Source organism: Myxocyprinus asiaticus, chromosome 35 (assembly GCF_019703515.2).
Source record: "Myxocyprinus asiaticus isolate MX2 ecotype Aquarium Trade chromosome 35, UBuf_Myxa_2, whole genome shotgun sequence".
Lineage (NCBI taxonomy): Eukaryota > Metazoa > Chordata > Actinopteri > Cypriniformes > Catostomidae > Myxocyprinus > Myxocyprinus asiaticus.
Window position 1 is genome coordinate 24,610,344 of NC_059378.1, and position 16,620 is coordinate 24,626,963.

The 16,620-nt window shown below is 36.3% G+C and overlaps 1 protein-coding gene across 1 annotated transcript; it reads right to left on the reverse strand.

Moving 5' to 3' along the window:
- Nucleotides 1–2,166: 2,166 nt before the first annotated feature.
- On the reverse strand, nucleotides 2,167–15,231 carry prkacba (protein kinase, cAMP-dependent, catalytic, beta a). Its single transcript, XM_051673271.1, has 10 exons — nucleotides 14,967–15,231; nucleotides 11,074–11,135; nucleotides 10,857–10,985; nucleotides 9,862–9,960; nucleotides 9,604–9,686; nucleotides 6,367–6,493; nucleotides 6,175–6,270; nucleotides 5,962–6,084; nucleotides 3,389–3,553; nucleotides 2,167–3,281 (listed from the first exon to the last, which is right to left on the reverse strand). The coding sequence occupies exons 1-10, from the start codon at nucleotides 15,142–15,144 to the stop codon at nucleotides 3,156–3,158; spliced, it is 1,188 nt and encodes a 395-aa protein (XP_051529231.1). The 5' UTR covers nucleotides 15,145–15,231; the 3' UTR covers nucleotides 2,167–3,155.
- Between the last annotated feature and the right edge of the window lie 1,389 nt (nucleotides 15,232–16,620).

Genomic DNA, 16,620 nt, shown 5'->3' on the forward strand with positions numbered 1-16,620 from the left:
AATTAAAGGAATATTCCAGGTTCAGAGTTAAACTCAATCAACAGCAATTGTAGCATAAGATTAATTACCACAAAAATTAACTTTGAATTGCCCCTCCAAAGCAAATTCTGGGTTACAGTGAGGCACTTACAGTGGAAGTACATGGAGCCAATGTAAACATTAAAATACTCGCAGCCATAAAGACAATATGCGTGTCAACATGATTTCTGTGTGATAAAATCACTTACTAACCGTTTCTGTGTAAAGTTATAGCCAATTTTACAACTTCCATGACAATGTAATGTCAATGTCAGCAAACCCTAAAACGACTGTAAAAATGATGACTTAAGCAACTTTACAGCTTAAATAATACACAAGTTTTAATTAAGAATTAATGTAACTGCTTTTATAAAATTATAAGCTTAACATTTCTGCCTTTATCCCCTCCAAAAATTGGCCCCATTCACTTCCATTGTAAGTGTCTCACTGTAACTTTTATTTTTATTTTTATCTAAATCATTTTGTGTTGTAATCAACACAAAAATCACAAATGCTGTTGACTGAACCCAGAATATTCCTTTAAACAGCATTATTTTTGAATATTTGTAATATATTTTTGTTGTAATTTCCTCACTTTCATATGTTATTTTAAGTTAGTCCAGTTAAAAATTAACCTAATATTTTCCCTTCAATTTTTAAAAATATTTTCCTCTGACCTAATTAAAGCCCACACAGAATATCGAAGCATAAACTTCGGATTGGTTTTAGCCAAGTAGTAGGCACACACTTTTCGAAAAAGTAATTCTTATCCAGGATTGTAACAATATTTCTATATTTCTAAGTGGGTTTTAATTTGAACCCAGAGAGAACATATTATTGGGAAAATAATGCAATAAAATAAAACGAAATAACAACAGGCAAAATAGTAGCTATAATATTATATATATATATATATATATATATATATATTGCAGCAGCATTTCTATCACCTGCAAAAATGCTTTAAAGATGCACTCAGTAACTTTTGTCTTTGTGTCATCTTGAACTTACACTGACACCTAGCGGCTTGGATGCAGCATCATTTAAAATCAATAGTTTACCATTTCAGATGTAGAAATTTAATATTCACAGTCAGCCATGATTACTTGAATCATTGAGTGAAAGTGTCAAATAACAAAAAAAGGCTTCTGAGATTAAGCGAGCAGTATTCGACTGGTCATGTGATTCTAAAATGGCAGCCCCCATGTGCGGACCATCTCCATGTAGAATAAAACAGCTTTTATATGGTTACTGATATGACTGGATTCTTCATTTTAATGTGAGTGGTCATGATTTCATACAATTACAATTCATGTCTTGAGGAGTTAAACTTTTTTAATGAGGAAAAAATGACTGGTGCAACTTCTAAAAAAAATTCTAACAATATAGCCTAGCGTTGGTAACCTTGACAAGGACTTGAAGGGATAGTTCACCCAAAAATAAAAATTCTCTCATCATTTACTTCATAATCTGAACACAAAAGAAGATTTTTTTAGAAGAATATTTCAGCTCTTTAGGTCCTTACAATGCAAGTTAACAGTACCAAAATGCACATAAAGGCAGCATAAAAGCAATTCATACTACTCCAGTGGTTAAATCCATATCTCCAGAAGCAATATGGTATGTGTGGGTGAAAAACAGATCAATATTTAAGTCCTTTGTTAATGTAAACTCTCCTCCCTGCCCAGTAGGTGGCGATATGCACGAAGCATACAAATCTCCAAAAAAAACAAAAAAAAGAAGAATGTGAAAGTGGAGATTGATAGTGAAAAAAAGGACTAAAATACTGATCTGTTTCTCACCCTTACCTATCAAATCGCTTCTGGAGATATATGTAGATTTCACCACTTGAGTCGTATGAATTAATATAATGCTGCCTTTATGTCATTTTGGAGCTTAAAAATTTGGTACCCATTCACTTGCATTGTGAGGATGAACAGAGCTGAAATATCCTTCTAAAAATCTTTATTTGTGTTCAGCAGAAGAAAGAAAGTCAAACACATCTGGGATGGCATGAGGGTGAGTAAATGATGAGAGAATTTAAATTTTGGGGTGAACTATGGGAAAGCTTAATCTTTCACAAACCTCGAAAATTCAGAAGTGTTGTACATTGTGTAGGACACAGGACAGTGAACACAATCAAGACAATACAATACAAATAATTTTATTTATTCAGTGTCACTATAATTTGTTTCAAAAAATATATTACAGCAGATACTAAATTTCCCTTAAAAATATATGTAAAAAGTGGTAACCTTAATGGTTAGCTCAAGGATCTATTTCTGCTTGATTCAACCCAAAATTACTTCTGTTGGTGTAACCTAATTTGTCATGTACATTCATTCATTTTTAATTTTTTTTAATTGAATAAAACCATTTAATTTAGGTTACCACATGAAGTACATTTTTTATGTTACTCACAGAACATTTTTTTACAGTGCACTTGGTCCATGAAAACAAAAATAACTAGAAGGACTTCATGATTTCAGTGCAGTTCAAGAAGCATTTGACTTCAGATGAAATGTCACATTTGAGTATAGGGAGTTCTGTGAAGACTTGTACACTAGTACAGTTTTTAATGACCATCCTTTAGGGGAAATAAACACAAACAAGCTAAAATAGTGGACATTTGAATCTTACCTCCCTCAGCATGCAAATACATTACACGAGTATCCTACACATTCCCTTGCATGTGATGGAGAATCAAGCTTTTTCACTGCTAGATTAACACTAAAAATACTTTGCTTTAATGTGCAACAGAATTGAAGCCTGAGTATTTAAAAAATGTGCTTACATAAAAGCAATTTAATTTAATAAATTAATTAATATAACAAATTAAAACTAAATTAATACAAGGAAAATAATCATAAATCATCAATGTAAGATGGTTCCAAACAGACAAACAGAATAAGCATGTGGTCAGGTTATCACTTTTAATGCCTAATATTAAACTGCTATACATTTCTGTATTCATCTTTGTGCTAAAGGCACCTGTGAATCTGCAAATCTCCCAAAGTCTCTTTGAATTATGGAAAGTGGAAGTATTTACAATAAATGATGTTCTTTGATTCTGCTTTCAAGGGGCGAAACAAAACAAAAGAACCGTTTAAACTCCCATAAACAGCTTTACAGAGGCCCTAAAACTCCAAGAACTCTTTTGGACATTTCTCTGTGATAGATACCCGGATGCCTTCCTCATCATAGTCATCAAAGTTACTTGTGTCTCCAGGCCCTCTGCACTTTGGTATGATGGGGGCGTCAACCTGTAAAATCCGCAAATAAATAAACCAGTGTTCTTGATTTGAGTGGAAAAGAAAAATTTTAAAGAATCGATTAAAAACCTGAAAGTATAGATAAGGGTATATCATACCTTCTTCTCATAGATTGCAATCCAGTCTGTTGTAGCAAACCATCTGTGGTTTTTGATGTCACTGACGCCATTTTTCAGGTTGCCAAAGCGCTTTGTGAGGTCCATCTGCAGCAGATTGCGCAGAAGATCCTTTAGGTCTGAGCTGAAATGAGAGGGGAATCGTACCTGTGGGGTGGAACAGATTCACATTTCTAAAGGTGCGAAAATCATATATCATTGCTCATAGAAGGCAAATACTACACAGAAAACAATGAATATTCCTATAATATTAGTCAGCCTGATCTCATGAAATTTACATGACGTTGGCAACATTTTTGCAAACCAAAATTACACATTTGGCTGCAGTTTCCCAGTGAAATGTCCAGCAGGGGGTGCCAAAAGCGAGTGAAATTATGTTTTTAATTCTAAAATTATGTTTTTAATTCTAATCTAAATGTTATGTATTTAGATTAGGTTTTTAAGATGGATATTAGATGGATGTTTTAATGAGTAAAACCTACCTTCCTGACCTACAACTTTAACCTAAACCTAACCAGTAGTGTTCAAAAAGATTAATGAGAGGTGAACAAAACAGACATCCTTACCTTAAATCAACTCCTAAACCTAACCTATAGTGTTAAAAGCAAATTCGACTTGAAAAGCACAATTATTGAAGCAACAACGTCATTTCGTGTCACTTCTATGGGACTTTCACTTCAATTTCACTTTCGTTTTGAGCGTGCTTGGCTGGGCTCGAGCCTACATGTCCAAAGTCCAGGTATTGTGGAAGTTAAACACATTGGAATAAGTATGTAAATGTAGGTGGTGGGTCTGTAATAAAAGTATTAAAATGTATAGTTTTTCAAATGATGCGTTAGAGTAAAAGTGTTTTAATACCACAACATAGAAGTGTGTGAGTAATAGAGTGAAAAATAAACATATTTTTTTATAAATGTAGTTTATAAAGTCATAAACAGTGATAGTACCCATGTTTTCTGTGAAAGTGAATTAAATGCACAGTTGCTGTAGCGTCTCTTGTGTTAATATCACCAAGAAACTGTAGCAAAATGTAAAAAACGGCATGTTAAACTCAATTTGCAAAAATGTTGTTATAGTAACATTCATTCTATGCGACTACGTTGATGTCTGTGTATGGTTCCTATTTGGTTCCTGTTTGGTTCATTTTTGGAAAACCAATTTGATTATGTTCTAGGAACATTCTATTTAGGTGTTATTTTTTATAACCATAAACTAATGTTACCAGCAGGGACTGAAAATGCTCCAAGAAAAAAACGTTTGCAGATCGTAACCGAAAAACGGGTCCCATTCAGTTGTTCCAGAGTGAAAAGTTATTTTTAAATGTTGGTAACCGGTTAATAACCAAATTAATCTGCACAGCTCTGGGGTCCGGGAGAATGGGGACTTTTGGACAGGGCTGGCTGGGTGGGCGCGGCTGCTGTACCTCCCTGTGGGACACAGGCATATTTGTGCTTGTAAGTTACCTTCTTTTTGTTTTATTTATTTATTTATTTTTGGTTTGCTTGATGAGTACTCTACAGATTTACCAGGGGGTTTTGTGGGCTTAAGACATAAACTATTTAGAGGTCCATTCATACTGATTAAATCTAAAACGCTCAACACATTTTCTTTCTTTACCAGTCCCCTTTACACTAAATATATCCTACCCTGTGGATATAGTTATTATGTATACTTAGACTTATGGAAATATAGACATCTACCTGTTTGCTGTTGTATGTTATATTTTGGCTGTTGTCATTGCATAATTAATGAGGTAAATCTGTGCAGGTTTTGGGGACTGTTTGGGGTGTTATTAATTAACATTTAAAAATTATTGGGGGTTATAGTTATGTTTTAAGTTCTGATTAATGTTAATTACATCGTTTTATGTTATGACATATTTTTGTTTTTTTTAGTTACCGTGTGTGAGATTAGTGTTCCTTTGTATTAGGTGTGATACTGTTAATTTACTGATGTAGTACATTAAGCTTTAAGTATAATAGAATCAAGAGCTTTAATAAGTGAGTCTTGAATCGAAACACAATGTTGTTACCTGTTGGTGAAATCAGGTGACTAGACCAATGTTAAGCATTGGATTACACAAATTACTTGATAAGATTTAAAAGTTTTATGAAGCGTGTTACTGAAGTGCCCATCACTTGTTAAGTTTGTTTAAGCCTGACCTTTTGATTGTTCAAGGGGGACATCAGTTAGATCTTTGTTGTCTATCAAAAACAGGAAAGCTTTTACTCAAAGGAGCTAGTAGTCACTCCTTTTCGGTCAATTCCCATGCTATACTACTATTAATGTGTGCATCAGAAGTGCGCATATTTTTATGTCAGCCGAAGTTCCGTAGAGGTATAGGCTAAAAGTGGGGGGCTGTGTTTTTGTTACATTTTATTTTTCATAATCATAAACTAACATTCACAGAACATTGCAGGCAGGTTTTTGGAGCTACATAACACTAATTGTTAAATTTGCATTGTTGTAAAAGTCAGTAAATGTTGTCTTTAGAGTCTGTTTGTGCTTAGGATGTATATGACTGCATAACTTGAGGTTACTAAAACTATTCTGACCTTGCCAGACACTATTTTCTCATAGATCTGAATAGGCTGATCAGCGAAGAAAGGTGGATATCCAGCAGCCATCTCATAGATCAGAACCCCCAGAGCCCACCAGTCCACAGCTTTATTATAACCCTAACAAGCAAAAATAGAAATTGTTGATGTCTCATTTAACTTCAAGAGGAGAGAAAAAAACCCCAAAAAACTATTGCTGTGTTTTCTCACCTTACTGAGGATGATCTCTGGTGCCAGGTACTCTGGTGTACCACACAATGTCCAAGTTCTGCCTTTGACTCTTTTGGCAAATCCAAAGTCTGTCACCTAATTCATAGTCAAAGAGTAAATTACCAATTTCTATAAATTCAGATGAAAGATGAAAGTGTAGAAAAAAGTTTGTCGAAAGATAATTTGCCATACCTGGATATATCCCCGTTGATCAATGAGCAGGTTTTCAGGTTTCAGGTCTCTGTAGATGAGCTCTAGAGTATGAAGATACTCAAAAGTCAGAACAATTTGAGCTGCATAGAACCGTGCATTCTGCTCACTATGAGGAGAGAAAACATGGTTATTAAAGGAATAATAGTTGAAACTTGAAAAATTCAACTTGAAAAATGAAAATGATTTACAGTACTCACCCTCATGTTGTTACAAACCCATATGCTGTTACTATTTTTTTTCTGTGGAACACAAAAGTTGAAAGAATCTGTATGCAGCTTTTTCCATACAAGTTCATAGTGACCATGGCTGTCAAGCTCCAAAAAGGACCAAAAAGCACCATAAAAAGAGTCCATATAACTCATGTGCTACATGTCCTGTGAAACCATATGAAAACTTTGTGTGAGGAACAGACCGAAATGTAAGTATTCACAGAAAACTTTATCACCTCACAGAGAACTCTACCACCTCATTCTCCATTTTGCATATTCAAACTGGCATGCCACATCTGGTTATGACACATGCAGACAAGAACCAATGCCGTTTAGTGTCACTGGCATCAAACTTAGCACGATGCATCAATTTTCCATTTTTTATCTGAATGCAAATCAGATTTTAGAGCTTCACAGAAGGAGAATAATATCAATGAATAATAACTTTAATTTAGATTTGGGGAATTTTAATATGGTACATAGTGCACAAGTCGTATGGACCACTTTGAGGTGCTTTTTTAATCTGAACACAAATGCTATTTCAGATCTTTGTTGTAGGGGGAATATTATTGGAAAATAACAAGTTAAATTTGGGGCCTGAGTAGCTCAGCAAGTATTGACTACCACCCCTGGAGTCATGAATTCGAATCCAGGGTGTGCTGAGTAACTCCAGCCAGGTCTCCTAAGCAACCAAATTGGTCCGGTTGCTAGGGAGGGCAGAGTCACTTGGGGTAACCTCCTTGTGGTCAATTAGTGGTTCTTACTGAGGCGTGTGATAAGTTGTGCGTGGATCACGGAGAATAGCATGAGTCTCCACATGCTATGAGTCTCCGCGGTGTCATGCACAGTGAGCCACGTGACAAGATGCATGGGCTGACTATCTCAGAAGTGGAGGCAAATGAGACTTGTCCTCCGCCACCCGGATTGAGGTGAGCAACCGCGCCACCATGAGGACCTAGTAAGCAGTGGGAATTGGGCATGCCAAATTGGGGAGAAAAGGGGATAAAAAAATAAAACAACTTAAATTTCGATTTTGAAAATGTTAATTTGGGACATAGCACACTTTTAGGAACACTTTTGTGGTGCTACTTAAATCTGAACATATATTACATTTCATAGCTTCTGAAGAGAAAAATACTATCAGTGAATAACAACTTAAATTTTGATTTTGTATATTTTAATTTGGGACATAGCAAACCGTTTGTATGAACAACTTTTGTGGTGCTTTTTTAAGCTGAACGCAAATTAGATTTCAGAGCTTCGGATGAGGTGAATATTATCAGTGAATAACAACTTAAATTTAGATTTTGAAAATGTTCATTTGGGACATAGCGCACAAGTTGTATGGACCACTTTTATGGTGCTTTTTAAATCTGAATGCAAATAAGATTTCAGAGCTTCGGAGAAGGAAAATATTATCAGTGAATAACGACTTAAATTTTGGACAGGACAGAACAGGCTCGTCAACAGCCACAGGGAGCAGGACAGGCTCGTCAACGGCCTCAGGGAACTGGACAGACTCGATGACCATGGGGAACCGGACATGATCGTAGTTGGCCGCCATGGTCGGAAGCGCTAGCAGCGACTGGGGAATGGCCTTCATGGCCGTGAGCGCTGGCAGCAACTGAGGAACAGCCTCCGTGGCCGGGAATGCTGGCAGTGACTGGGAAATGGCCTCTGTGGCCGAGAGTGCTGGCAGCGACTGGGGAACGGCCTCCGTGGCTGGGAACACTGGCAGTGATTGGGGCTTGGGTGCCTCACTCGGATTCCTTCTCCTCCTCCGGACAGTTGGAAGCACTGCAGTGGGAACGGCTGGCACCTCCTGGCAGTCGGCAGCGGGAATGGCCGGCGCCTCCTGGCAGTCGGCAGCCACGGACTCAGGGGTGGAGCTCCAACTCTTCCTCCTCCTACGAGTGATGGGAAGAGGGGCTGCAGCATTCACCGTCGGTGAGGGGGCATCGCTATCCTTGGAATGGGATGAAGAGAGAGAGCCCTCCAAGACACAGGCTGAGATAAAATAATCCCATTTTGAAAACCAATTTTATGGTTTCGGAAAGACTCCCCTCTTCACCCCAACAGGAATACAAGACTTGATGGGCTAAACCAGGCCTGCCACAAAGAGATCAATGAGGCATTCCTGGTTGAAGCCCAAACCCAAGGCCAACGCTAGAAATTCCAGTGAATACTCCCTCATTGGCTTGTCCCCCTGACGGAAACCAAAGAGCTTTTCGGCTTTAGCAGCTCTTTGGCGAACCAGAGACTCAGAATAAAAAATAAAAAAATAATTTCTGCTGGGTCCATTTGTGGTTGAAACGTTCTGTCACAGTATGCTTAGCAGGAAGAAGGACCCAAGTGCAGGAATGAGTGAAAAATAATATAACTTTTATTTACACAACAGAAAACAAACAGGCAAACACAAAACTCTCAAGGGGGAGAGAAAACAAACTAAACCAGAATACAAAAACAAGCAAACAAGAACAGACAAACTGACAAACAAACAAAACTCACAAATCTCACAAAACGATTCAACAAACACAAGAGGAAAGTGGGCACAATATATAGAACCAAACACATGAAGAACAGGTGCAGGCAATCAACATGAGGACTGAATGATGAGGTGTGGTAGGAGGAAACAAACAGGCAGGGTTAGGAGAGTGCATGGCAGACCGAAAACAAAACAGAGCCATGAGCTCAAACACAAGACAGACACAAAAACAGACAACAGAAAGAAGAGGGCTGTCAGACTGTGGTTGTGACACTGTTATTATATGGAAAAGAGTTGCATAAAGATTCATAAAAAATTATCTTTTTGTGTTCCATGGGGGAAAAATAACCTGCCAAAAAAATACATAAATAAATGAAAGCATATGGGTTTGGAATTACATGAGTACCTAACAGATTTTTATTTTTATTTTGAAAGAAATACCCCTTTGAAGTTAAATGAGTAAGAAATATCTAAATGAGCATAATGAATTGTTTTTTAAAAACTAGCTTTTAAGCTGTTCACCTGAATCTTCCGATCCGTCTCAGATGTGAGAACATCTCTCCACCTTGGATATATTCCATGACCATGTACAAATTTGAATTATCCTGTTAAGGGTAAATATTTAAACTGAAATGTCAGATGAAACCCATAATGTTACTATAATAAAATTAATTCATGTGTTTATGTGAAATGGTCTTTGCACAGTCCACAAACCTCTTGTCTAGCATAGCCTACTTTAACGTTCTTGTATTTCTGCTCTTAAAGTATTTATTCCCATACCTTAAAAGCGTACTCCAGTTCCACAAGAAAAGGAAAGGACACTGCTTGTAATATTCTCTTCTCGTTTAATGTGTGCTCAATCTGTTTCAACTTCACCACCTGAAAATCAGCAAAAGAAGGTTATGGTAAAGCAAATAAATACTTATAATCTAAGAAGGAACCTTTTTTAAAAGGGTGAACGTTGAATAAGAAAATATACATCTAAATTTGTATATGTTTTGCAAAAGTTGACACAAAAATGCTTGGGTTTCTGGGTATTGATTGATAGGTGGTTGCTATATGCTAGGGATGGTTGCAAGCTGGCTGCTTACTGGCCTAAATCAAAAGAGCCCATCCCCAAGTCTTGATGGTATTCTTGTCATTGGATGTGGCTCGGGGCCCTACTTCAGTCTACGTAAAGCCTATGAGATTTTATCGCCCGTTTTATCTGATCGCTTAGAAAAGTAATATCACACCTCTCCTCAACATGCTGCATAATTTCAGATTTCATTTATGTCTATGTCTAACTATAATACTTTTAGGGGTTTAGGGGTTTGTTTAAATACTTTAAGCCTAAGTATAACCCTTAATATCACCATTTACCTTAAATGCATCTTTTTTCCAATGAAACTGACAGGTGACTGAGTCAGTCATTCCCTAACATTCTGTCTAACATCTTTTTGTGTTCCACGGAAAAAAGAAGGCCACACAGATATAATGAGTGTGAACAAATGATGATCAAATTAGAATTTTTTGGATGAACTATCCCCTTAAAAACAGTGTGCAGAAACATGATGGCTGCTCACTGTGGTTTGATTCTATCAGTAGAGGAAGTTTCAGTTTCCTCTTTGCAATTTCATAACATTTTTACATTACATTTTTTACACAAAAGCAGACTCAGACCAGCTAGACTCAATTCAATATGTGACATTGAACCTGTTTTTGAATATTTTCAGAAAAAGCACATTTTGTAGATTACCTGACTAAAGATGTTTTCACAGTGTATTTTTGCTCACTTTTTGTTTGTCCAGGATCTTCATAGCGTAGTATTGTCCCGTTTGTCTGTGTTTGACCAGCATCACTCTTCCAAAAGAGCCAGTGCCAAGAGTTTTCAGTCTGTCAAAATCATCTAGACATGATGTGTTCTGCAAAACCAAATGCCAGAGGTCAAAAACTTTTGCTGGAGACAATTTGACTCTGATATTCACAGTGATAATAGAAAAGCTCCCATACCTGTGGCTGATACTCCCATTTTCTTAAGAAATCCTCTTTGGCTTTTGCTAAGAACTCTTTCACTGAACAGAACATATAAAAACAGAATTAACATTACTGGGGACGATATAGCTTTCACGCAGCTACATTTAAGTTAGCATGCACTACCCAAAATGGTGAAAGATTAGCCCGCTGTCTTTAATTACTATGCACTTACATTAAAAATTAAGCATTTGATACAATGTACTTATTGTGTACATATTATTATTGTGTTGTTCTGTGACACTCGCAAGATTTGCATTTGTTGCTATAATGAGGTAGGGGTAAGGATAGTGTTAGAGGTAGAGTCAACAGTAACAGATGTAATTGTAGTATTTGCAAATTAGAATGTACAGAATGCGTACATTGTATAAAATCTTTATCTTAATAATTATTTAAGTACATAGTAGTTAGACACCTACACTGAAAAAAAGAGAAAGATTCGTTGGCTTAACAACCATAACATAAGAAAATAAATAGATTCTACTCCGAAATGTACATATTTATAACATTTTTAGCTTTACTTAATTTTGCATGAATGTGTACAACACAAAATATTAATAAGAAGGTGAACTTAGAGTGACACATAAAGTTAAAGAATAATTGTGAGTTCCTTGAACTTCTTTGGCTTAAAAATCCATAAAATTAAGATTTTATGTACTACTAACTCAATCAACAACAGAATTGAGGTTGTGAGGAATACCCATTAGCCCTTGTGCTTGAATACTTTAAGTACGTTTGTTTGGTCAAAAGGAACTTACTGGGGCATTTAATTAGATGTTATCAAGAATTCCTAGAGATTTTAGCTCTTTTAAGTATTATTTATGCTGTTTTACTGTAATTATTTGTTTCGTGTAAAGTCACCATTAGGAAATGTGCAGCTCTATCTGCACTTCTTTGGTGAAACAATTGTTTAAAAACCAACCTCAGTCATTATTAACTTATAAGCCAATTAAAGTAAGTAGAAACAATAATGTAAAAGTTAATTTGAAACGTGCTATTAGTTGTTAAAACTTATTCGTGTGACATACCTTTTTAAGTAAATAAAGTTGAATCAACTGATACATTTGTGCATATCTAATGAAGGTTTTCTAGTAATGCTGACACAAAATGACCATAAGTTGAATTTACTTCAAAAGTGTGATGCAAAAATGCTACATACACTCACTAGACATTTTATTAGAAACACTAGGTTCAATGTGATGTGCATTCTGAGATGCTATCCTGCTCACTACAATTGTACAGAGTAGTTATCTGAGTTACCATAGCATTTCTGTTAGCTCGAACCAGTCTGGGTATGGTACGTAACTCACTGGTAACTCACTGCGTAACCACAATAGTACGATGCATCGCTGTAGAAATTAACTAGCTAGTCATGGCTGTTTCCCGAAACCGTAGTGACAATTTTGCACCTCCATCATTTGAACCATGGTAGTTGAGCTGTCTTTAATGACGCTATATAAATGTAACAAATTAATTATTATTACTGTAATGATGAGTCAGCGGATTTGGGATTCATGTGCAGCTTTATTAACAATCAATCACCAGTAATAGTAGTATCCAAGGTAAATCAGAGAGATAGTCACAAAACAGGCAAGAGGTCAGGGCAGGCGGCAGGCAATCACAGGTAATATACAGGTAAACAAAGCAGTAAGTAGGTAGGCAGCAAAAGGGTCAAAACAGGGTAAACAGTCCAGGATCATACACAGGTTAGGCAGTAAATACAGATAACGCTCAGAGTGTCAGCCAGGGCAAAACAAGACTTCATAATGACAGAGAGTGAGAGTGAGGCTTAAATAGCTGAGTAGGCAACAGGTGAGGAGGTAATCAGTGCCATGTAGGGGGATTATGGGAAATGGAGTCCGGAGAGTTAGAGTCAATACTCAGGTGATGGAGCCCTCTGGTGGTGAGCGGAAGGAACTACAGAGGCGGGATTCGTGACAATTACACAGGGGGTGGAGTAATAATGCAATTATCAAATTATAAAAGCTCATTTACACCAGAAAGCCTTTTAATGTGAGAGAAATCTGCTGAAGAAATGAAAGCGGCATGACCTTTGTAATGCGAAGGATTGGTGAAGAAACCCCCCAATAATCAAATCAAGCAAGTACAACTCCCCCATTATTTATACCATAAACTAAGGAAACATGGGTGAATGCTTCACACTGCAAAGAGATCAGCAGTTACAAAAATACTCAAACCAGCCCATCTGGCACCAACAATCATGCCACGGTTGAAATCACTGAGGTGATGGTTGAAGTAAACATTAACTGAAGCTCCTGACCCGTATCTGCATTAATTTATGCATTGTACTGCTGCCACAAGGTTGGCTGATTAGATAATTGGATGAATAAGTAGGTGTACATGTATTAAAGTGCTCAGTGAGTGTTCATTTTAAGTAAATCCAACACATAATTTTTTAAGTGTAATATAAAGTGGCTTCCAACTTTCACCTGTGTGTTTTATAAACAAACATTTGGCATATTGGGCAGCAATATCCTTGTTAAGGTGCACCGTAAGAAGACATGTTATTAGATCACTGGAGGAGTTCTGACTCAAACAGTAAAGAGAACATTAATAGATAAATGAAAAAATTTCATAAATCCAGCTGCAACATGTTGAATGAATACATTATCAAATCTGGATATTTTTGGTGCATTTTTGGCCTAATAAGTTAATATTATTTGAAAATGAAGTAAATAGTTGAATGATAATGTTTTTTTGTTTTTTTTTTCAGTAGAAAATTATGATCTTGAATAGGTGCCATTGGATGTATTGAAGCTAGATTGTTAATATGACAGCAATAGCAAGTTGTCTGTTGAACCATTTACAATTAAGTATGGGGTACACATACTTGTTGTGATTTGGTAAGATTGTGTACACTAACAAAAAGTGGTAACCTGCCATTTTTAGTGCAAGGATCTATTTCTACTTGATCTAACCCATGAAAACTACTGTTGTTGGTATGACCTAATTTGTAAGAATTGATAGGTTACCTGACAGAAGTTGTCAGGAGTTTGTCAGGAGTTGTGTAGTCCAAAATAAATCAAGCCTATTACCACATTAGCTCACTCTTAACACTTTTCATGAGGCAGAAAACAATGTGAGGGTGTGAAAGTATAAAGCTGTTATTAATGTGACAGTCTATGATCTCAAATTTCATGTTACACCCTCACAAACACTAGACACAGGGTGATAAGAAATTAAGCATCTAGACTTCACCGAAGTGTGCAGCAGCCAATGTGCAAAAACAGTGCAAAGCAATGTTTATATTACCACAGGCATATTAAAGTTTAAGATAATCACAGTGCAATTACAGATATACTGCTTGCACATTTTTGTGATGTTGTTAGTGTTATTACAGTGAACAATAACATTTAAAACATTTTAATTTTACAGCATACTATAATAGTAAATGCATTTTTTATGGGGTTCATTAACTTGTTCATAATTAGAAGTCTTTACTGCAGTTAAGTTGACCAGCTCAGACTGTTTTACTCCAAAACAAGCTAATGTGAAAAATTAAGTATACTGTAGTTGGCAGTGAGATAGAAACTGCTCTCTTCCTGTATGAAACAACAGAAAGTCAGACTACAAGTGTACAGAAATCTGCACATAGACACAGCCAAAATGTTTTACTTTGCACTCAGCCTTTGTTAAAAGACTGACACAACATTCTTCAATCTAGAGAGGTTGGGACAGTAGACAAGGTCTCAAAGACATGCATTGAAATTAAATAGGTTTGAATCAATGCATCATGTATCATTCAGTTTAGATCAAGATTTAACTAGTTGAAAAGGTTTTTAAAGGGTAGTTTTTAAACAGAAATGATGAAACAGTACTAAGTGTTGCTAAAAAAAAAAAGCTTGACTTACTTGTTGCATCCCAGTGGATGGAATACTCTGACACATGTGGCCCCTCATTCTCAAGTGCTCTCTCCTGGTTCCCTTTCCGATATTTGTAAAAAAATCGACTGGCTAATGTGTCCAGTCTTTGGAGGGCAGAGTTAGTGCCGGCTGACTGCCCAAGGTTTGGATCTTTTGCCTGGGCCATGGCGTTCACACACAATGAAACTCTCAAATTGCTTAATAACCACAAATGCTCTTCAACTGAAGTGCAGAGAAGTCATAGTCATTTCCTGTTTGACATGCTTCGTCTAGATTAACATTGTGAGTCTTTGTCTTACCACCAACTGAGCTAGTATACTTCCTGTTAGTATTCTCTGTTAATGAAGAAGCAAATTATGGATCACCAGGCCCTTTGCTCAACACCCAAAACAGTCTGGTGGAAAACAAAAAGACACTATGAGGCCTCAAAGGTCACCACTGCAAGTATGTATTGATTCTCGAGTGATTACTTGCAAAAATTACACTAAGTTTAGCTGTAGAGATGTTGTTCAAAAATACAGAACTGCAGTTAAGCTAAGTAGTTTGTAGAGTTAGTGAAATTACATGATATTGACCATACAAAATGTACACACAGGGGCCTTAACTGTTCAATAAATATTGAGAATTTAAAAAAAGTTCCTATACATCTTTACGGAATAAACTATGGCACTATTAGACAGAATATTTTTTTCAGATTTTTACATTCATCTCAATATTTAATCAATGTAGACATCACATCTGGTTCTCTCATTTAGGCCTTCATGCATTAAGTAGATAAGTCACAATTACTAAGTAAATAGGGACAAGTGTAAATATATGTTAATTACACTTTTGTAATGTCACTACAATGTAAAGCATTACATTGTTATCGTAATTAAAGTTTGGTGATGCTGACTCCTCGCTCTTAATTAATTTCCTTTTTTAGCAGTCTCGGAGTTTCTGTGATCAAGCACGATTATAGCCGATCATAACCAATAAGAGTACAGTCACAGTTACTCTGTGATATATTTTCAGTAAAACATTCAATGTTGCTCTTTTGATGACAGTTATCAACAGAGACCCTCACAGACAAAAGCAAGCAAAGAACAAATAAAACCCCAAACCCCAGCCAAAAGGTGAAAATGACGTACTAATGAGGTGTCTTTAACCGCAAGATTGAGTCATGGCGCCATCAAGCGGAGACCGGTGGAGAAAACTGTTTCACTTATTCTGAATTACTGGTATTTTGTAAGATTTAACATTATTAAAATAATTAAGTGAACGTCAACTACCCAATCGCCAGACTTAAATGTCTGCAGCTGTGCTGCAGTTATATCAGATAGACAGACAGACTTTTATAATAAGCCTACGTGGTATTTTTAAGTTCCCATAACTTTCTGATAGTAAATATTAGAACTAAAATAGCTTGATTTAAGAACACTGAACGCCCCAGGAACGTGAAATAAAGAAAATATGATTATGTATTTATGTTGCATATATATATATGCAACACACACACACACACACACACACACACACACACACACACACACACACACACACACGTTGGTGCAGCTATCATTAATGCTTTTTATACTGTACGAACTATAGATTCTATCCCCTAACCCTAACCCTACCCCTAAACCTAACCCTCACAAAAAAC